Source organism: Oncorhynchus masou, chromosome 24 (assembly GCF_036934945.1).
Source record: "Oncorhynchus masou masou isolate Uvic2021 chromosome 24, UVic_Omas_1.1, whole genome shotgun sequence".
In the NCBI taxonomy this organism is placed as follows: domain Eukaryota; kingdom Metazoa; phylum Chordata; class Actinopteri; order Salmoniformes; family Salmonidae; genus Oncorhynchus; species Oncorhynchus masou.
In genome coordinates this window covers 56,100,443-56,123,229 of record NC_088235.1, presented here as the reverse complement: position 1 = coordinate 56,123,229, position 22,787 = coordinate 56,100,443, and the positions used below count along the sequence as shown (strand labels likewise).

Here is a 22,787-nt window from a genome sequence, read left to right as displayed (position 1 = left end):
TGTGATGACTCTCGCTCTGTGACCTCTTAGATCCTGGACAAGCTGCTGGACAGAGAGAGCCAGACCCACAAGCCCCAAACCCTGAGTTCCTTCTACTCCAGCAAGCCAGCTGCCAGCAGCCAGAGGAGCCCGTCCAAGCACGCTGCACACAATGCTCACGGACACGGAGGTGCCACCGGAGGGGTGTCCAAACACGCTCCAAACGCCACGGCTGCAGCTGGGTCTTCCTCTGTGCAACCGGTGGCTGCTGGTGGGGCAGCAGGACAACTGGCGGGCAGCGGTGTGCAGAACAACGCCACACCCGGAGAGGGCGTCAGTGAGGCCAGAGAACAAGGTGAGACACAGACAGGGAGGTTATGTCGTACTGTACCTGTCCTGCCCTGAAAATGTTGTTACCCTACCTATACAAAACAGATTTGTTGAAAATGGAAGGAATACTTTGAATCCAACCCTCACTGTTGCTACTGTACGCATGTAAAACATATTCAATACTTAACTTATTGTCTCAGCAGATGGCGCCCAGCCTGCGTCATGTGACCAGCCGAGTGATGCGGTCCCATTCAAGCCCGAGGGCACTGTGCCTAGTCGCTTGGCGCTGGGAGGACGGGGGGCATACAGCGGGCGCTGCTGGGGCTCTCCTGTCCGCCAGAAGAAGAAACACACAGGTAACCAACTAACCATGACCCTCAACCTCAGATTAAGACACAGGCTGTGTCTCTAATAACAGCCTATACTACTGTATAGTGTGCACTGCATTTGACCAGGGCCATGTCATATGACTGGAATGACTTCTAGAGGTAGTATTGACATGTGGCTGACTAGACGTTTTAGGTTTAATGGTTGTGATATTGTTGTCCCAGGCATGGCGAGTATCGACAGCAGTGCTCCTGAGACCACCTCAGACAGCTCCCCCACCCTCAGCCGACGTCCACTCAGAGGGGGCTGGGCTGCGGCCTCCTGGGGGAGGGGCCAGGACAGTGACAGCATCAGCAGCTCTTCCTCTGATTCGCTGGGCTCCTCCTCATCCAGTGGCTCTCGCAGGGCCGGAGGGGGAGCTAGGGCAAAGAGCACAGACACCAGCAGGTGAGTGACTCCTACATATTCTATACAAGTGTTGATGCTTTTTAATTATTGGAGAACACAACTAAGGTATTGACAAAAATATGCTAATACCCTGAATTTCCTCCTTCCGCCACCCTCTTAGGTATAAAGGGCGTCGTCCCGAGTGCCATGCACCCCATGTGCCCAACCAGCCATCGGAGGCGGCGGCTCACTTCTACTTTGAGCTGGCCAAGACGGTGCTGATCAAGGCCGGGGGCAACAGCTCCACCTCCATCTTCACCCAGCCCTCAGCCAGCGGGGGCCACCAGGGTCCCCACCGTAACTTGCACCTCTGTGCCTTCGAGATTGGCCTGTACGCCCTGGGCCTGCACAACTTTGTCTCGCCCAACTGGCTATCCAGGACCTACTCCTCCCACGTCTCCTGGATCACAGGTGAGGTTTATAAAAATAAATTAATCTAGTTCATCCCAGAAGTGATTTTTTTTTTTAATAGTCCATGAGACACGGGTAGCTAGCTATAAGCTTGGTCTGGTTCACCACACTTTACATGAGTGTCTCCTCCTCTCCCCCTCCAGGCCAGGCCATGGAGATTGGCAGTGCTGCCCTCAACATCCTGGTGGAATGCTGGGACGGGCACCTCACCCCTCCCGAGGTGGCATCACTGGCAGACAGGGCATCACGGGCACGGGACCCCAACATGGTTCGCGCTGCGGCCGAGCTGGCCCTGAGCTGCCTGCCCCATGCACACGCCCTCAACCCCAATGAGATCCAGAGGGCCCTGGTGCAGTGCAAGGAACAGGTACATGTCCGGTACTCTTCAGTTCTGCAGAAGACACATCGGACTACTCATGTAGGCTGGGCATCTTTTTATTCTTTTACCCTTTTATCCATTTTGTCCTGAAAATTCACTTTTTTTTCTTCTTAATCTCATAATTTCTTCTCCCTCTCTCGTCACCCCCCCCCACCGCCCCCTCCTCTCTCCCTGCAGGACAATGTGATGCTAGAGAAAGCCTGTATGGCTGTAGAGGAGGCAGCAAAGGGGGGCGGTGTGTACCCTGAGGTTCTGTTTGAGGTGGCCCACCAGTGGTACTGGCTCTATGAGCAGACAGTAGGAGGGGGCTCAGGGGCCCAGCGCGAGGGCCCGGGACGCTGCAGGGCCAACGGTGGAGCTGGGAGAAGGCCCCCGGAGACTGGTCACGGTGTGACGGACAACAGTGGCAACATGGAGTCCTCTGGTGTTGCCACAGTGACTGCCTCTGTGACAGCAGCGGCTGTGGTGCCCGTCATCTCTGTGGGCTCCACCATCTACCAATCACACGCCCTTCCTGGCTCTGCCATGGCCCACCCCCACTCCCAGGGCCTGCATCCCTACACTACCATCCAGGCCCACCTGCCCACTGTCTGCACCCCCCAGTACCTGGGGCACCCGCTGCAGCACGTCCCCCGGCCCACTGTGTTCCCCTTGTCAGGGGGTGCGTACCCACAGGTAAGAGGACTGTCTGGAGGCATCATGGGAGGGAGGATAGAAAGGGAAAGACTGATGGAGACCGAGAGCTGGGAGAGAGATGGTGGGGAGAACTGATAAGATGTTCAAATCAAATTGAGTTTCTTGGGCTTCCAGTGAAATACTGTGTTGCTAGTTCTTCTTTCTGTAAGTAGCTTCCATATACTTAGAGGATATTAAGTCTCCCTATAGACCCCAACCTCTGCTTCACACTACATGCTGGGATTCTCTCAGTCCCTAGATCCCTCAAACTCAATTCTGGACCTTTTTTCAACTCTTTTTGTTCCCCTCTAATTAGGGACTGATTTAGACCTGGGAAACAGGTATGTGCAATTCTTTATCAGGTAGAACAGAAAGCCAGCAGGCTCCTGACCTCGAAGGGTAAGAGTTGAACACACCTCCCCTAGAATATAACAGAGAATAGCTGATGGCAGAGACTGCCCCACCACGTCTTTGACTCGCAAGATCCATTTGAATCTCCAGGTTCCCTAACACACAGTTTTGAATTCCATTTATTTTTTTTTCATTTTTGTTTTGTAACTGTTTCTCAAGTTTTGTTATTTTAATGGCCTTTTGTTCAGTTTGTGAAGTTTGAATTGATATGGAGAAGGGAGAGAGAGTTGGGAGGGAACTGAACGAGTACAATATTGAAACTAAGATTCAAGGAGACTCAACTAGACAATTGGACCACTGCGAAGTGATCAGTATGCACCTGGTGTACCTACAGTGTTTGACTTTGAAAATCTTTTTTCTTTTCTACTTACGCTACATTCTCTCTTGTGCATGTCAGGAAATTTGAGCGGAAATGATGGGAGAATTTATTAGTATTGACTGACAGCCACTCCGTAACTATAGGCTGAAAAAAGTAAATGGAGACGCAAGCACATCATGCCAAGGGCTCAGTGGGGAAATCTGACAACCTTTGTTTCACTATATGAATGATAAATGACTCATCTCTTATTGTATTAAGCCCACGGCCATTGTCTTCCGTCACTCCTACATGTCACTCGTCCCTCAGTGCGATATTCTTATGCACTATCTGACGTAAGACAGTGGCCCGCAACAGAGAATAGCATCTAACTAATTTTAAGTGTGTATGTGTGCCCTCCCAGGGAATGCACCCGGCCTTTATCGGTGCCCAGTACCCGTTCTCAGTGGCCACCGGCCCCCATCCGCCCATGGCAGCAACTGCGGTCACCTTCCCTGGTATTCCCGTGCCGTCCATGACCCAGATCGCCGTCCACCCGTACCACACTGAGACCGGCCTGCCTCTGAGCACCACTGTAGCAGGTGAGCGGAGACCACTGCTGCGTGTGTGTTTGCACACGTCCATGTGTATGATGTGTTGTCTGTCTATAAACGTCAAATAGTAATCTACTTAGCATGTTAGCTGATGTAGTTGATGGATCACATTCAACAGGAACAACTTTTAAAAAAGAAAACATTTACTTGATGGATGTTTTATAATGGGCTCTCCATGGCACTCTCAGGAGCCACGACTTTTTCCTCTTTCTATCCAGTAGGTGGCGTCCATTCAGGCGCCACAATCCAGGCCATTCAGGGGTCATCTCTTCCTGGTATGTCTTCCCAGCCCGTCTCATTGGTCAGCGCCCCCTTCCCGTCTGAAGACGAGCAGCATAGCCAGCCAATCAGCCAGCAGGGTCTTCACTACCTGCACTCAGCCTACAGAGTTGGTGAGGAATATACCTATGCTTTAAAGTGTCCATGATAAGATTCTCTAGATGTAATACTAGATGGTATATGCACTGTGAATATCAGTTCTGTCATTTGCGATTGTTATGCTTTCTATTCAAAGTAATTGGCATTAACTGTGATATTTGACCCTGGCTCTTTGATAGGCATGCTGGCTTTGGAGATGCTTGGAAGGAGGGCTCACAACGACCACCCCAATAACTTCTCCCGCAGCCCCCCATACACGGAGGATGTCAAGTGGCTCCTGGGCCTGGCTGCACGGCTAGGTGAGAAAGGGGCAGGGATGAAGAGGGCATGCTGCGGGCATCTTGGATTCTAGTAGTTTCATCTATTAAGGTGTTTTGGGAAAACAGGGAAATATTGATTTGAAGTATTTATGCACCCGCATCATAACCTTTGGTGGTTGAAGAAGGCGAAGACTAGAGTTGAATGCTAAGTAAGACACACAAACATCAATATCAGAGAACTGAATTTTCTGTGTATGTTGAGAGGATTCTACTGAAATGATTCTGCCATAATTCAAAGTATAACATGTATCTTTGTTTAAAAAAAATAAATAATAATAATTAGGATCCCCATTAGGCGACCCAAATTGCGACAGCTAGTCTTACTGGGGTCTGCACCTTAGCGACGAAATACTTTACAATTTACATACATTATAAAACATTAACATGTAGTGTCTGTGTGCGCATCCGTTAGCCATAGACTTTCGCTAACTGTCAGACATTTACATTACATTTAAGTCATTTAGCAGACAAGCGTAAATGCTCACCATTCTCTCATCCTCTCCAGGTGTGAACTACGTGTACCAGTTCTGTGTGGGTGCGGCTAAGGGTGTGCTCAGCCCCTTCGTCCTTCAGGAGATCATCATGGAGGCACTCCAGAGACTCAACCCCGCCCACATCCATGCCCACCTCCGCACGCCCGCCTTCCATCAGCTTGTGCAGCGCTGCCAGCAGGCCTATCTACAGGTAACACCAGAGCCCAGGCCACAAACGACCCCTAGACCAGGGTTCCCCAACTGGCGGCCTGATTTTATTTGGCTCCCCAAGTTTTTTTTATTTTTTTATGAACAAAAATAAATAATAATTTAAATTGTTGTTCATAAGACTGTAAAAACAACAGTAAATCAGTTTAGTGATTTTAGTTTTGGAAATCTGTTCCAAACTATTCCAACACATAGTGGCTTTGGAAAGTATTCAGACTCCTTCACTTTTTCCACATTTTGTTACGTTACAGCCTTATTCTGAACTGGATTTAATATTTATTTTCTGGGGCTGCCTAAGTGGGGCAGCCAGTCTAAGGCACTCCATCGCAATGCTAGCTGCGTTACTACAGATCCTGGTTTGATACCGGGCTGTGTTACAGCCGGCCACGACTGGGAGACCAATGAGGCGACGCACAAATGGCCCAGCGTCATCCGTCTGTGAGCTGAAGCGCAGCTGGGTCATGCAGCAAGACAATGATACAAAACACACAATCAAGTCTACATGAAAATGGTTAAAAAGCAACAACATTTTAAGTTTTGGAATTGCCTAGTCAAAGTCCAGAACGAATCCCTATTGATATGTTGTGGCAGGACTTGAAACAAGCAGTTCATGCTTGAAAACCCACAAATGTCGCGGAGTTAAAGCAGTTCTGCATGCAAGAGTGAGCCAAAATTCCCCAACAGCGATGTGAGAGTCTGATCAACCACAACAGGAAGCATTTGGTTGCAGTCATTGCAGCTAAAGATGGCAATTACTTTTTCACAAAGGTTAATTGAGTGTTCCATTTTTTCTTTTGTAAACTCACTTTCCCTTTATCTAATATTAAGTTTTGGTTTCACGGCACTGTAGTTGAGTGCTACAAACTTTTGTAAAGGGAGACTCCGGAGTGCATCCACTGGATTGCCTGCTCTGATGGGGAAGCAGCTAACAGGCTATGACTATTGCAAAGCTGAAAGGCATGTTGGCCTCTGGAGATTCTGCGCTAGCTCACATGCACATTTAATTCCTTGCTCTGGTTTGAGTCACTGTCTTTCTGCTTTCAACAAGGCTAGATAAAACCGGTGTGTGGGCTTTAAAGGTGAACGTTCAAATTCTCAAAATGAACACTGCTTTATGAGCGTAAACATAGTCACACACACACACACCACCTCTTCCTATCTGCCCCAGTTTCAGCTGACTTGCTCTACCACCTGCATGATGTGTTCTTGCTACACACTTTCACAAGTGTGTGTGCCGACACATTTGTTGTCGGCTGACAGTATCCGCTTGACACAGGCTCTCCTCCTCTATCTCATCAGGCTGTTAATGAGATGAGGTATCTGATGGGTTGTACTCAAGCGGGAAATATACCATGACTAACAGTGAGTCATCTCCTCAGTCACAGTAGAAGAATTAATTCCATATGTTGGGTGTCATTATGGATATGTTCACCAGAAGAGGCTGGTGGGAGGAGCTATAGTATGACTGGCTCATTGTAATGGCTGGAATTGAATAGAGGGAATTGAGTCAAATGTGGTTTCCATATATTTGATGTTTGATATAGTTAAATGTGTTCCAGTCTTTACAATGAGCCCATCCTCCTATAGCTCCTCCCACCAGCCTCCTCTGATGTTCACCAACTGTCTTTCTCTGTAATTGGTTCCTCATCTTCCTTAGAACACATCCCGCTTAAATTAAGCTCCAGTAAATGAGGTCAAAATAGTAACTTTTGAGGTTCTCCTATTGAAGTTAAAAGGACACTCCGCACTCACCCGATCAATGCATAATTTTTCATTTATTTAGGTGTCAGACCATCAGAGCATATAAAACACACGATGACAAAGGCCACATACAGGTATTGTGCGTCAATGCAATCAGACATGATGAGTAACACTTGTGTACAACACAAACGCCAGGAGGCACGTCAGTAATCATTTATCTCAGAAAATGTGTGACTTGAGACAGTCATTTTTAAAAAATATATATACTTTTTACATCTTAACATTTTTTATGTAGTCTTTTCATAATTCATAAATGCTTTAAAAAAGTAAATGGGAGTTAAGACGAGGAAAAGCCTCAAATGAAATAAAAATACAGAAGGGGGGGGTCTATGGGAACCTGTAAGAGGGTGTCAGGTTTAAGAACCATCATAAATGACAGGAACCACATAATGCGGGGGGGTTAGGGGGAAACATATTAAAGCATGACACTCATGTCAAAATTATTATCATTAAGCCTTGATGGATGTAAATTGCCAAGCATATGAATCCAAAAGAGTTTCCTTTGGCACAGCTTTTTACCTCTGGATGAAGGTTTAAACTTTTTCAATACCCTCAAATTGTGAAGATTTGTTAGTGGCAGGCAAAATGGTCATTTTCACCATTACACCTTATGGTGCTCTTGCTCACATTCGTTGCTTAAGGTGCCTAGAGATTTTCCCAACATACAAAATACCACATGGGCAACATAAGATGACAATAACATTCATGGTGTTTTATGTAATATAATGATTTCAGATAGTCCTGAATTAATCATGAATAATGAAAGAAAGTTAAATGGGGTATGATAGTTATGCCTCTTTATCACTCATCATTATTCACGATTCATTCAGGACTATCCGTAATCAATGGTAGCAAACCACAACATAAACTCAGCAAAAAAAGAATGTCCCTTTTTCAGGACCCTGTCTTTTAAAGATAATTTGTAAAAGTCCAAATAACTTCACAGATCTTCATTGTAAAGGGTTTAAACACAGTTTCACTTTCTTGTTCAATGAACCATAAGCAATTAATGAACATGCACCTGTGGAACGGTCGTTAAGACACTAACAGCTTACAGACGGTAGGCAATTAAGGTCACAGTTATAAAAGCTTAGGACACTAAAGAGACCTTTCTACTGACTCTGAAAAACATCAAAATAAAGATGCCCAGGGTCCCTGCTCATCTGCGTGAATGTGCCTTAGGCATGCTGTAAGGAGGCATGAGGACTGCAGATGTGGCCAGGGCATTACATTGCAATGTCTGTGAGACGCCTAAGACGGTGCTACAGGAAGACAGGACGGACAGCTGATCGTCCTCGCAGTGGCAGATCACGTGTAACAACACCTGCACAGGATCGGTACGTCCGAACATCACACCTGCAGGTAGTACAGGATGGCAACAACAACTGCCTGAGTTACATCAGGAATGCACAATCCCTCCATCAGTGCTCAGACTGTCTGCAATAGGCTGAGAGAGGCTGGACTGAGGGCTTATAGGCCTGTTGTAAGGCAGGTCCTCACCAGACATCACCGGCAACAATGTCGCCTATGGGCACAAACCAACAGTCGCTGGACCAGACAGGACTGGCAAAAAGTGCTCTTCACTGACGAGTTGTGGTTTTGTCTCACCAGGGGTAGGGGTGATGGTCGGATTCGCGTTTATCGTCGAAGGAATGAGCGTACACCGGGGCCTGTACTCTGGAGCGAGATTGAGGTGGAGGGTCCGTCATGTTGTAGGGCGGTGAGTCACAGGATCATCGGACTGAGCTTGTTGTCATTGCAGGCAATTTCAACGCTGTGCATTACAGGGAAGACATCCTCCCTCATGTGGTACTCTTCCTGCAGGCTCATCCTGGCTCAGGCTCATCCTCCTGCATGACAATGCCACCACGCACAGAATGAACAGTATGGCTGATTTCCTGCAAGACGGGAATGTCAGTGTTTTGCCATGGCCAGCGAAGAGCCCAGATCTCAATCCCATTGAGTGCGTCTGGGACCTGTTGGATCTGAGGGCTAGGGCCATTCCCCCCCAGAAATGTCTGGGAACTTGCATGTGACTTGGTTGAAGAGTGGGGTAACATCTCACAGCAAGAACTGGCAAATCTGGTGCAGTCCATGATGAGATGCACTACAGTACTTGATGCAGCTGGTGGCATCACCAGATACTGACTGTTACTTTGGATTTTGACCCCCTCCCCCTTGTTTGTAGTCACAAGCTTGATGTTGTCATTGCGATCTAGGAATATGGGACCAAATACCAAATGTGACTAATTTTGGTCTCCTAAAATGGAGGAGACTATGTACAAAATGTGCTGTAATTTGTAAATGGTTCACCCGATATGGATGAAAATCCCCTCAAATTAAAGTTGACAGTCTGCTCTTTAAACTCATAGTCATTGTATCATAAAAAAAAGTGTCACTGTCCCAATACTTTTGGAGTCACTGTATACGCTTTAGGGTTAAAGGTAGTTATACGTTTAACATAGCAGTTTCTCTTAGTTTTCACACTTTTGCCCAGCAACTCTTGGCGTACTGGGAAGAGGAACCTCCATCGAAGAAACGCTGTTTCATGACTGTAGCCTTGGAAACGTAATCGTCAGTGGAGTGGCTCAGGCGTCCGTCTACAGAATTGACTCCGAGGTAAACCGTTTAAGTGCATTAGGATGCGCACTGTAAGCTAAAATAAGTGTTATGGTCTGCCTTTTTGTTAGAGGGTGGTGATGAGGTTACCATCAGAGACCATTATTCACATATCTAGAAAATATAAATATTTCTAGTCACATTCTATGGAGAACTTGAGATCAGGGTTTATATCATTTGAGGAAAGAGACAAATTCATTACGTTAATCCTGACTTCCAGTCCTAATGTACAAGATATCATCAATATATCTCATATTGAAATTACTGTCTGAAATTGCAGCAGTACCATAGGGCAGTGTGTACCCTATTCAGTCATATTCCATTAAACCACACCATTGTGAGCTAAATGAAGCGCTCTCTGTTTCCCGTTAATAATTTATCAATTTAAACTTATTATGATACAGAATTTGTCCTGAGAGGTTAACAAAAATAAGTACCTGCTCAAGGCTGGGACTGAAAATGCACTGTACTGGAGATGTGCAGAATTCTCATCACTTCATTAATGCCCTCAAGGGCTTACCCTGAGATGGAGGGATGTGATTAAATTAACAAATGTAAACTTAGTTACAGGTGGCTGTATCAATATACAAAAGTATGGACACATATTCAAATTAGTGGATTCTGCTATTTCAACCACACACGTTGCTGACCGGTGTATAGAATTGAGCACATAGCCATGCAGTCACCATTGGACAAACATTGGCAGTAGAATGATCTTACTGAAAAGCTGACTTTCAATGGGGTACTGTTGTAGGATGCCACCTTTCCAACAAGTCAGTTTGTCAAATATCTGCCCTGCTAGAGCTGTCCTGGTCAACTGTCAGTGGTGTTATTGTGAAGTGGAAATGTCTAGTAGCAATAATGGCTCAGCCGCGAAGTGGTAGGCCACACAAGCTCACAAAACTGGACTCCCCGGGGCTGTGGTGCATCAAAATCATCTGTCCTCGGTTGCAACACTCACTACCGAGTTCCAAACTGCCTCTGGAAGCAACGTCAGTTCAAGAACTGTTCGTTGGAAGCTTCATGAAATGGGTTTCCATGGCCTAGCAACCGCACACAAGCATAAGATCACAATGCGCAATACCAAGTGTATGCTGGAATGGTGTAAAGCTCGACGCTGTTAGACTCTGGAGCAGTGGGAACATGTTCTCTGGAGGGATGAATCACGCTTCACCATCTGGCAGTCCGACGGACGAATCTGGGTTTGGCAGATGCTTGGAGAAAGCTACCCGCCCGACTGCATAGTGCTAACTGTAAAGTTTGGTGGAGGAATAATGGTCTCGGGCTGTGTTTTATGGTTTGGGATGGTCCCCTTATGTCCAGTGAAAGGAAATCTTAATGCTACAGCATACAATGACATTCTAATCTATTCTGTGGTTCCAACTCTGTGGCAACAGTTTGTGGAAGTCCCTTTCCTGTTTCAGCACGACAATGCACCCATACACAAAGCGAGGTCCATACAGAAATGTTTTGTTGAGATCGGTGTGGAAGAAATTGACTGGCCTGCACAGAGCCCTGACCTCAACCCCATTGAACACCTTTTGGGTGAATTGGAACGCTGACTGCGAGCCAGGCCTACTGCCCAACGTCAGTGCCCGACCTCACTAATGCTTTTGTGGCTGAATGGAAGCAAGTCCCTGCAGCAATGTTCCAACCTCTAGTGGAAATCCTTCCCAGAATAGTGTAGGCTGTTATAGCAGGAAAGGGGGGACCAACTCCATGTTAATGCCCATGATTTTGGAATGAGATGTTAGATGAGCAGGTGTCCACATACTTTTGGTCATGAGGTGTATAACACTGGCAGTGGACCACATATGTTTATCTATATTCCCACCAAACACTATTGTTCAATCCAAATCAATCCCAAATCCCTATGTACTTGTGTAAATCTGAATGGATTGGTATTCTTGATTCTTGAAGAACGTAAGCTCTTGGTTTGAGACCACAAAATCAACCAAAACTGCAGAATAGCATTTCTAATAGCTCTATATTGAAAATACTTTGAAGAATAGCTGAGATTAAATGATTTATTCACTTTCTACCTGGTTTTATGATTTGTCATTTAAATTCAGACTTGAGTAAAAATGTATAACAAAGAAGACTTCCCGAAACCCAAATTTGGGTCATGACCCACCAGTTGAGAAATTGTTGCTCTACAAGTTCATTGGGGGTAGTAGGAGGTAGGAGTTGGTTTAGGATCTGGGTGCCCTGTCTGTGACTAACATTGACATAAGTAGTAAAGTAGATTAACCTTTGGTGCCCTGTTTGACTCAGTTAATTTGCTCCTCTGTCCCACCCGTCGTCCCCCACTGCAGTACATCCACCACCGGCTGATCCACCTGACCCCGGCCGACTACGACGACTTTGTCAACATCATCCGCAGTGCCCGTGGGGCCTTCTGTTTGACCCCTGTGGGAATGATGCAGTTCAACGACGTGCTTCAGAACCTGAAGAGGGGCAAGCAGACCAAGGAGCTGTGGCAGCGCATCTCTCTGGAGATGGCCACCTTCTCCCCATGACTGTGAGGGCAGTGGAGTGGGAGAGGAACGACGCTCCCACACCACAAACCCACAGCCCTGTCGAGCTCTGGCTCTCTCCATCGACGTTTGGCTCTGCCTCGAATGCTCTCCCCATCCGCCTCCCTGGCCTCTCCTTCACCTGACCTGACGTCAACCCTCCTTGTGTACCTTGATGTACATACCCTACACAGCACACAGGCAGCACAATCAACCCCCATTCTCCACCCTTTTAGATGTCATAACTGTGTGAGACGCAGAGCTTTGTGGAAAGCTGAAAGGGAATCAGCTTATGTTGTGTTCTGTGTTTGTTCGTGACTGAATTGCGTCTCCCATTATCATGGTTCATGTCTCTGTGTAACTTCCTGTAACATATATTCCCCCTCATCCTCCCAACTTTCCTTCCAGAAGCAGTCACGAAGGAGTGCTTTTTGGTTGCTTGGGGCATATAAGTTGTCATTTATTTTGTTGTTGGTTGGTTATTTTATTGAAACCACTGAGTAAGTCAGATTCATACTGCAACATTCCACTGTCCTGGGGGGAGTTAGCCTCCACCAGTCACTACGGATCTGAATTTTGGGTATTCTGACAGTGTTTAAACAAGAAAGTAAAAAAAAACAGACAAAAAACAGTTTGTTGAAATAATAAAATGAAAAGAAATGTAATATGAAAATAGTAACCTGAATACGGGTCAGGATTCTTTTAGTGTTTTGTTTTATCTTTTTGATATTTTGAATGATGTGTATGCAGAGAGGAATTTTGAGAATGAGAGAGTGTAACGTGAGTGTTGTGTGGGTTCCCTTTTCCGATTCAGCGGTTTGAGGTTTTGGGTCTGGGAACACGGGTGTCTGGCTGGACCAAACTCATTGGCCCTTTTTGAGTGGGTCAAGAGTGCAAGTGGATGGCCTTTTGCAAATCTCAAGTACAATCATCCAATCAAATATCAGGATCACATAAAGGATGAGTGGACATGCTATTTACATGCCCTACACATCTAGAATCATAAAAGTGCTACGCTCAGAAAGGCTTATATGCAGACTGGGTTTCCAGGTTACATCCGTCAGCTGTTACTGTGGAATTCATGTCCACTGTCCATTGATGTTCTATAGGGGACGTTGCCAGATCCCTGTGTTCCAAACCTGCACCTCCAACCCTGCTCTGGAGCTCACGGGTGACGTGACTTAGTAGAAAATGTACTGTGATATTTTTGTATTCCTCAGTGTAGCTTGGTTGGGGAAAAAAAAGTATATATATAAATTGTGCTGATTGCAAGAGGTTGTAATTTAGAATAAAAGAAAAGGACATAAAGCAATACTGAAATGTAGAGTTTACTTAATAAAGGTTATTCAAAACACAAATGTGCTGTAATTTATTTTGTGGGTGGAAAGTACAAAAAATGGACATGATCAAAATTGATCGGTAGTGTACACAGATTTGCAGATATTGCAGGTGCAGCAGAATGTTTGTTTCTAGCTCCAACTGTAGTAATGCCTAGCAATAAAAAAACATAATCCAGAGACACAAAAAAACAGAACGAGCAATGTTAGTCGTGTGTATTTGGAAAGTATACAGACCCCTTGACTTTTTTTCAAATTTTGTTACGTTACAGCCTTATTCTGAAATGGATTAAATGTTTTTTTTTATCTACACACAATACCCCATGTCAAAGCGAAAAACTAAAAAAAAAAAAGCACAGACTGCATGTCAGAGCAAAAACCAAGCCATGAGGTCGAAGAAATTGTCCGTAGAGCTCCGAGGCAGGGTTGTGTCGAGGCACAGATCTGGGGAAGGATACAAAAAAATGTCTGCTGCATTGAGAGTCCACAGAGTTCCTCTGTGGAGATGGTTGTCCTTCTGAATGGTTCTCCCATCTCTGCAGCACTCCACCAATCAGGCCTTTATGGTAGAGTGGCCAGTTGGAAGCCACTCCTCATTAAAAGGTACATGACAGCCAGCTTTGAGTTTCCCAAAAGGTACCGAAAGGACTCAGACCATGAGAAACCAGATTCTCTGGTCTGATGAAACCAAGCTCGAACTCCTTGGCTTGAATACCAAGCATCACGTCTTGAGGAAATCTGGCGTCATCCCTACGGTGACGCATGGTGGTGGCAGAATCATGATGTTGGGATGTTTTTCAGTGGCAGGGACTGGGAGACGAGTCAGGATTGAGGGAAAGCTGAGCGGACTAAAGTACAGTGAGATCCTTGATGAAAACCAGCTTCAGAGGGCTCAGGACCTCAGACTGGGGCAAAGGTTCACCTTCCAACAGGATAACGACCCAACGCACACAACCACCGAAGGAGTGGCTTCGGGACAAGTTTCTGAATGCCCTTGAACCTGACTTGAACCCGATCGAACATCTCTGGAGAGACCTGAAAGTAGCTGTGCAGCGGCGCTCCCCATCAAACCTTGACAGAGCTTGAGAGGATCTGCAGAAAATAATGGGAGAAACACCCCAAATAAAGGTATACCAAGCTTGTACCATCATACCCAAGGAGATTCAAGGTTATAATCGCTGCCAAAGGTGCTTCAACAAAGTACTGAGTAAATCGTCTGAACATTTATATGTAGATGGGATATTTCTGGATTTAAAAAAAATACATCTGGAAACTTCTAAACTTGTTTTTGCCATGTCATTATGGCATATTGTGTGTAGATTGAAGGAGAAAAAAAAAAAATAAATCCTAAACTTTGAACATCCCACGGAGCACCATTAAATCCATTATGGAAAAAATGAAAAGAATATGGCACCACAACAAATCTGCCAAGAGAGGGCTGCCCACCAAAACTCACAGTCCAGGCAAGGAGGGCATTAATCAGAGAGGCAACTAAGAGACCAAAGATAACCCCGAAGGAGCTGCAAAGCTCCACAGCGGAAATTGGAGTATCTGTCTATAGGACCACTTTAAGCTTTGTAGCTTTTTGGCCATCAAGAAAAAGGCTATGTCTGGCGCAAACCCAACACCTCCCATCACCCCGAGAACATCATCCCCACAGTGAAGCATGGTGGTGGCAGTATCATGTTGTGGGGATGCTTTTAATCGGCAGGGACTGGGAAACTGGTCAGAATTGAAGGAATGACGAATGGTGCTAAATACAGGGAAATTCTTGAGGGGAAACCTATTTCAGTCTTCCAGAGATTTGATACTGGGACGGAGGTTCACCTTCCAGCAGGACAATGACCTTAAGCATACTGCTAAATCAACACTCAAGTGGTTTAAGGGGAACCATTTAAATGTCTTGGAATGGCCTAGTCAAAGCCCAGACCTCAATCCAATTGAGAAACTGTGGTCTGACTTAAAGATTGCTGTACACCAGCGGAACCCATCCAACTTGAAGGAGCTGGAGCTGTTTTGCCTTTGAAGAATGGAAAAAAATCCCAGTGGCTTGATGTGCCAAGCTTATGAGGACATACCCCAAGAGAAAGGTGGCTCTACAAATTATTGACTTTTGGGGCGTTGTTTTTTTTTGTCTTATTTCTTGTTTGTTTCACAAAACATTTTGCATCTTCAAAGTGGTAGGCATGTTGTTGTAAGTCAAATGTTACACACCACCCCAAAATTCTATTTTAATTTCAGATTGTAAGGCAACAAAATAGGAAAAATGCCTTGGGGTGAATACTTTCACAAGCCACTGTATGCATACATGTGTGTAGATTGATGAATAATGGTGTGTAAAGACGGTATATGAATAGAAAAGGTATGTACAGTAGTAGTTATATGATGAAGTGGGTAAAATGGTATGTAAACATTGAAGTTACCAGTGTTCAATGACAAAGGCAGCAGTCTCTAAGGTGCAGGGTAATGGGTGGGGGCTGGCTACTGGTGACTGTTGAACAGTCTGATGGCCTTGATAGAAGCTACTACTGAACCACAATTACTCTAAATCAGAAATACTGTTTTTGTCTAAATCCTCTGAGCACCGACTGGCAAAATGAATTGGTATGATTGATGTAAATCAAACAAACGTTAAATGCATGCTACGGTCTGTCACAGTATGAACAGGAGAGGGGGCTATAGGGCAATTTATGATCAAGTTCACCGGTAGCCTGGTTACAGTGAGTTTATTTTCACACTTAGTTAATGATCTTCAGTTCTATGTGGTGTGGAAATAGGGCATATAATGTGATAACTAATTGTGTTTTTGAGTATTTCCCCAACAATTGACTTTCGTGGAAGGGTTCCCAAATTAAACGTTCAGAACATGGGGTTCACATTGGAATACCCAATGTTTTAGTTGCTCCCTGCTCAGACGCCAAAGTTAGCATTTTGTAATCACTTTGATGACCCAAGTAAAAGGAGTAGCATAGCCGAATAAGCTCTGCACTTTTGCCCCTTATGCACCTGTGAGTAAAAAGTAAGCCTGAAAGAAGCTCGGGGTGTTCTGTCCCGACAAGGGTATCATGAAATATATCCGTGTTATGGGGGTTAAAACGAGCATGATCAAATGTATTGTCCGTTTTGCGCTTTAACCTTAAAATACCAACACAATTCGGTTTCAAATTAGGTAATTTCGAGGATTTTCCTCCTCTCCGATCAGAGAAATTATTCAAAATAAACAACGTTTGTATGTCCACTGTTACAAAATCTCCCTCCTCCTCCTGGTCACTTTGGTTCATTCCGGAGTTTCGGCAGAATGCATCGATTGCTGAATGAAGATGGCGGATTCAGGAACGATGCTGTCAACTAGACTTTAAACATTTGCATATTTTCTGTCGTTATGCATTTCGTGTGGATATTGGTCTTTCAAAAACGTACCTAGGTAAGTAAAACACCATATTTACTTTGAATATGTTGCGTGTCCTCTTTAACTTGAAGGCAGCCCATTGAATGTGTGCAACACTAAGTTAGCCGGTAGGCTAACCTCTCAAGCATATCGCTAGCTACATTTCATTGCCAGTTGGCAATGCAGGGTTTTCCTCTCTATTTTTTCTTTACAATTTTAAGTGAATGACGTGGACATATGTGTTTTCACGTCATTAGTAACGTTCGCTAAATATGAAGAAACCAAACATTTGGTGAATTCCAGCAGCATGTGTTTGTTGGAGCGAGTCGTTTTATCGAGATGCTTAGAGTTGTTTGCTTACTATTAAGAGGCTAGTGGTGAATCATATGGCTGACTGTTGCATGTAAAAGTTTTTCCATAACCAGTAACTCCCCATCGTTATTCTGCTATGTAACAACTGTATTTTTTAAATTATTTTTATTTTTTACTGTAAAGTGTTTTTGTTTACAGTTCTGAAATATGTTTGAAATACATTTGAAACGTTTATTTTATTACATTCATGTATTGTAAGTGAGAGGTAGGCATTAGTCTGAAGCCGAAAAGTAAAGTAAATTCACATGAGCACCACAATGCCTATTCCACCCATGCTCTCCCAAGGCTTTCCAGCACACAGCTTTGATTTACTACAGTAGCTATGTTGGTATATTGTACTTCAAACAATGTGGTTGAAATTCACTGCCGACTGCGTGATTTTACAGATAATTGTATGTGTGGGGTACAGAAATTAGGTAGTCATTCAAAAATCATGTGAATCCATGCAACTCATGATTTGTTAAGCAAATGTTTACTGCTGAACTTATTTAGGCTTGCCATAACAAAGTGGTTGATTACTTATTGACTTAAGACATTTCAGCTTTTCATTTTGAAAAATTTCTAAAAACATAATTCCACATAGACATTATAGGGTATTGTGTATAGGCCAGTGACACATCTCAATTTAATCAATTTTAAATTCTGTCTGTAACGTGGAAAAAGTCAAGGGGTATAAATACTTTCTGGAGGCACTGTATGTTAACACTCAACTGGCCTAATAATTGCAGATTATTCCAGACATTTTGACTTTTAACAGTGTGGTGGTAGAGGTTTTGCCAGGACAGGGGCTGGCTACTCCTCAGTAATTAATTGCTCAAGGAACCACATGATCTTTTTGGTTATTGAATGAAGGTTAGTAGATTTGAAGTTGCTGCCATTGATTGGTTGAGATGTGGACACCATGGGAGAAAGAGCCACAGCAACCCTGGTGTTCTTTTATATTTTCTCTGATGAGCAGTGTTAATGTGATAGCCTTGAAACTATTGTTTTGAATCTATCGATCCTGATGAGTAATGTAATGCTAGTGAATGTATGTCATTCTTTTCCCAAAGTGCACTTACACAATGCATGTAAAAAGTAGCCTACATACAGCATCATGCTCAGCTTAATTTTGCACCTCAAATGAACACTTTTTTACAAGCTCTATTTTGAAAGACTGGGTACAATAAGCTCAGTCCTTGTTTCATGATCCCGCTTCAACAACTTGTTTCATTCTATTTTTGAGTGGAAAGCCCAATTAGTGTTGAGCTGTGGGCTCAAGACGACTTCTGTCCTCTGAGCATATTACTGATGTCTGAGAGAACCACTTTATAATTAAGAGCAAGGCCTGGGGGTGGCTCTCACAATGATTGTTTCTGCATGAAGGGTATTAACTAGGTATTTTTTTAAAGTGGAACAGGACTAACTTTCCCTTTTTAATGTGGCACTGGACAAACCCTATCTCCAACAGTACATGTTTTTAAAATGGACTATGCAAAAATAAACATTTTGTTTATTTCACGTTTGACCCATTTATAGAATATTGCTTTGCTTTGCTGGAAGGTAAGGTTGATTGGTTATATCCTTGCCTTTAATGTTAATCAGCAAGCCTTTAGATTGTAGGTTCCTATTCTATACTGAACAAAAATATAAATGAAACATGTAAAGTGTTCCATGTTTCATGAGCTGAAATAAAAAAAATCCCAGAAGTTTTTCATACTCATAAAAAAATTATTTCTCTCATTTTGTGGCCAAATTTGTTTACGTCCCTGTTAGTGAGCATTTGTCCTTTGCCAAGATAATCCTGACCTGACATATGGTATATCAAGAAGGAGATTAAACAGCATGATCATTATAAAGTTGCACGTTTTGCTGAGGACAATAAAAGGCCACTCTCAAATGTGCAGTTTTGTCACACAACACAATGCCACAGGTGATTTAAGGGAGCGTGCAATTGACATGCTGACTGCAAGAATGTCCACTGGAGCTGTTGTCAGAGAATTTGTTAATTTCTCTACCATAAGCCGCCTTCAATGTTGTTTTAGAGAATTTGGCAGTACGTCCAACCAGCCTCACAACCGCAGACCACGTGTAACCACGCCAGCCCAGGACCTCCACACCCGGTTTCCTGCGGCATCGTCTGAAACCAGCCACCCAGACAGCTGATGAAACTGAGTATTTCTGATTGTAATGAAGCTCTTTTTTTGGGGAAAAAACTTATTCTGGTTGGCTGGGCTCCCCAGTTGCTGGGCCTGGCTCACCAGTGGGTGGGCCTCTGCCCTCCCAGGCCCAACCATGGCTGCGCCCCTGCCCAGTCATGTGAAATCCATAGATTACGGCCAAATTAATTTCAATTGACTGATTTCCTTATGAGCTGTGACTTAGTAAAATCATTGAAATTCAGTATATTTGCTGCCTAATTAAGTTTGAGAGTGGACATTTCTTCCTTTGCCTGAGTTTTAGTCCAACACGTCAAGTGCACCTGATGTTAATGGTCCTTGCTGAGATGTTATATTTAGGCTATACTTTGTTCATCATTCGGCAATTGACACCTAGGCATAAACCACAAGAAATTATGTGGATCTGGTATTTAATTGCCTCATTCAACTCTGCGAGGTTCTCTGCCGACTTCAATATGTGTGGTGGTTACGATGGAGTTGAAGTACATTAATTACATTTTATGCCCCCCGGATCGGGAAATGGGCCTTCAGATTGATGCAGGGTTGCATTGACATTTTGGAGCTGAAGGATGGCAGTTGTATGGCAATCTCAAATCAAATGTATTTATCACACGCTTCGTAAGGTGTAGACTAACAGTGAAATGCTTGGTAGTGGTTAAGTTGAGCATCAATAAATTCCTCTTTTTCACCTACTGGGACACAGGATTTTGTACAGATCTCAGGACACTGCCTCAAACACTTTTCCTTTCTAGGAAAATGGGAGAATGATATTGGCAGGGGTTGAATTCCTACGCGCTATCGCAGCAACACAGGAGGCAATGCTAATGGTTTTGTCTGCTTGAGGCTGTTCTTAACAACGGTTTGAGATTTGGGCTTCATGTACAGAAATGTATTATCTCTTGAAACAATTAGAACTAGTCACCAGTGTTGGGGTCAGTTGCTTTTACATGAGGAAAATTGAAACTGGTATTGGAATTTCAGTTTGCTTCCTGAATTGACTGTCCTGATTCTGTCATTTTCAGAGGGTCTAGGTGGTTGTTGAGACAATGGTTCAGTACTATCTATTCTGAGCAAACATCCTGTGTATGACTTTGGAATTCAGAGTGAGGCAGTATAATGAAGTATATCCGCACTGTGTGTTGGAAAAGTATATTTAATTTTGTCTGTTCAAGATCAGAGGTTCCCAACCAGGGTTACTAGGACCCCTGGTGATATGATTTTCTCAAATTTATGGGCGATTCACTATATATGTATGTATGTATGTGTGTGTGTGTGTGTGTGTGTTTTCTCTAAATAGGCCTTTCATTTGTTGTTCAATGAAAGGACAAATAAACTGTAATTCAAACAATCGGCAATAATCTAATAAATTCAGAGATCATGAAATTATAGCTAGGCTAAATATAAGCCTTTCACAACCATAAGACCACTAATAATTTTATTATTATTATTTGGCAGCAGGTAGCCTAGTGGTTAGAGCATTGGACTAGTCACCGAGCAGTTGTAAGATCGAATCCCCCAGTTGACAAGGTAAAAAATCTGTCATTCTACCCCTGAACAAGGCAGTTAACCCCCTGTTCTTAGGCCGTCATTGAGAAAAATAATTTGATCTTAACTGACTTGCCTAGTAAAATAAAGGTAAAATAAAAAAAACATTTATCTGCTTTTTTTGCGATAATCACTGAAGTCTGAAAATGAAATTTTTGTTGAAAATTTAACCAGAGCCATGCATAACGCACATTCACTTCTTGTAGCAGTCATTATAGAAATGTAACACGGGTCCATAAATAATCTCTCAAGCACCACATGCTAGTGAGTAGCCAGCTAATCTTTATTGGAGTCTTCATATTTTAAGTTTAGACAAATGTGCTAGCTAACAAGGCAGAACAGTTGAATTGTTATGAACACACCCTTCAGTCCGTGTCCAACTGTTTGAACTGTAGTGACGCTTCTAGCACTGAGATGCAGTGCCTTACACCGCCGTGTGTGTGTTAACTATTTAACTGTACTTGAAAGGTCACAATTTTTTTAAATATCGGTTATTGGTATTGTTTTTTGGGGGGCAAGGGAAATATCAGGTATTGGCCAAAAATGTAATATCGGTGCATCACTAGTTTTTGGGTATACTGGTTAGAGAACCTGATTTGACAGCTTGGCCAACACTTGGATATTCAAATTGGCTCCCACATAGTGGGGCACTGGGGCAGACTGCCCGAGCTCGGCTGCACCAAGTGAACTAGCATGGATGGATTCAGGAAGCACAATGGAACTACTAGGGCACTTTACTACAACAGCAAAACACGCAGATGGATTATTTCACAAGCGTGAGTCATTTCTATTCTTTGCTTTGTCACTAGATTCCTGATATTTCTTTCTCTATTTTTGTCACTATATTCCTAGCTAATTTACCCGCCATAGGTAACGTTAGAATGCTAGCTAATAGAATCGACTGGCGAGATACAGGTTACTGCCAAAATAAAGGAAACACTATAGTAAATGAGGGATACAAAGTATATTGAAAGGAGGTGCTTCCACGCAGGTGTTTCCTGAGTTAATTAAGCAATTAATATCCCAACATGCTTAGGGTCATGTATAAAAATGCCCAGTTGCTCATTATTTTGGCTACCATGGCTAGAAGAATAGATTTAATTGATTTTGAGAAAGGTGTTGTAATAGAGCATAGGTGGTTAAAAGGGTATGTGTGTCTGTCACCTGATCTCAAACCCAATTGAACACGTATGGGAGATTCTGGAGCAGCGTCTGAAACACCATTTTCCACCACCATCAACAAAACATCAAATGATTGAATTTCTTATGGAAGAATGGTGACGCATCCCTCAAAAAGTTTCAGACATTGGTAGAATCTATGCCAAGATGCATTGAAGCTGTTCTGGAAGCTTGTGGTGGCCCAACGCCCGATTAAGACACCATGTTGGTGTTTTCTTTATTTTGGCAGTTACCTGTAGTTGTTGCGTAGGCTTTATCCTTTTTGCTAAAACCAGCTGTGAATGGCTTGTCTTGCTAGCTTGTGTGCAGTTGAGTGTGCACTACTGAGCCCATGGGGTTTTCTAATATAAGCAAAAGTCCGCCCTCTCTCCTCTGTGATCTGGAAACCGATAAGTGGTCAACACGTGTGTCAATATATTGGTAGGCAAACAGAAGTGTTATCCCCCCCTCGATAGCCACCTTTCATCGATGATACTCATGTGTATCCTACCGCGAAAATGTTTCAATCTGCCACACCCCCTTCGAATCAGGTTTTGTTTTGTTGGAGGAGAAAACATACACACGTGTAAAAACAATATGCTACTAATTGTTTTTTTTATCTCTACTGAACAAAAATATAAACACAACATGTAAAGTGATGGTCC

At 43.7% G+C, this 22,787-nt stretch overlaps 1 protein-coding gene across 16 annotated transcripts in view; it reads left to right on the top strand.

Annotated features, from left to right (window-relative positions):
- The window catches only part of LOC135512341 (zinc finger SWIM domain-containing protein 8-like), a 212,671-nt gene that overhangs the window by 30,410 nt on the left and 159,474 nt on the right, over positions 1 to 22,787 (top strand). For 5 of the 16 annotated variants that reach the window (XR_010451400.1, XR_010451399.1, XM_064934265.1 and 2 more), the window contains 10 exons: positions 31 to 334; positions 510 to 665; positions 861 to 1,083; positions 1,205 to 1,494; positions 1,638 to 1,912; positions 2,051 to 2,548; positions 3,658 to 3,856; positions 4,057 to 4,260; positions 4,426 to 4,545; positions 5,072 to 5,250. Coding sequence is in view for 14 of the 16 variants with exons in the window: in XM_064934265.1 (XP_064790337.1) it covers positions 31 to 334; positions 510 to 665; positions 861 to 1,083; positions 1,205 to 1,494; positions 1,638 to 1,912; positions 2,051 to 2,548; positions 3,658 to 3,856; positions 4,057 to 4,260; positions 4,426 to 4,545; positions 5,072 to 5,250 (2,448 nt within the window). In the remaining 2 variants the exon portion in view is untranslated. Of the gene's footprint in view, positions 1 to 30; positions 335 to 509; positions 666 to 860; positions 1,084 to 1,204; positions 1,495 to 1,637; positions 1,913 to 2,050; positions 2,549 to 3,657; positions 3,857 to 4,056; positions 4,261 to 4,425; positions 4,546 to 5,071; positions 5,251 to 11,962; positions 12,293 to 22,787 lie in introns of those variants that run through there. The other 11 variants (XM_064934279.1, XM_064934273.1, XM_064934278.1 and 8 more) reach the window with 11 other exon arrangements.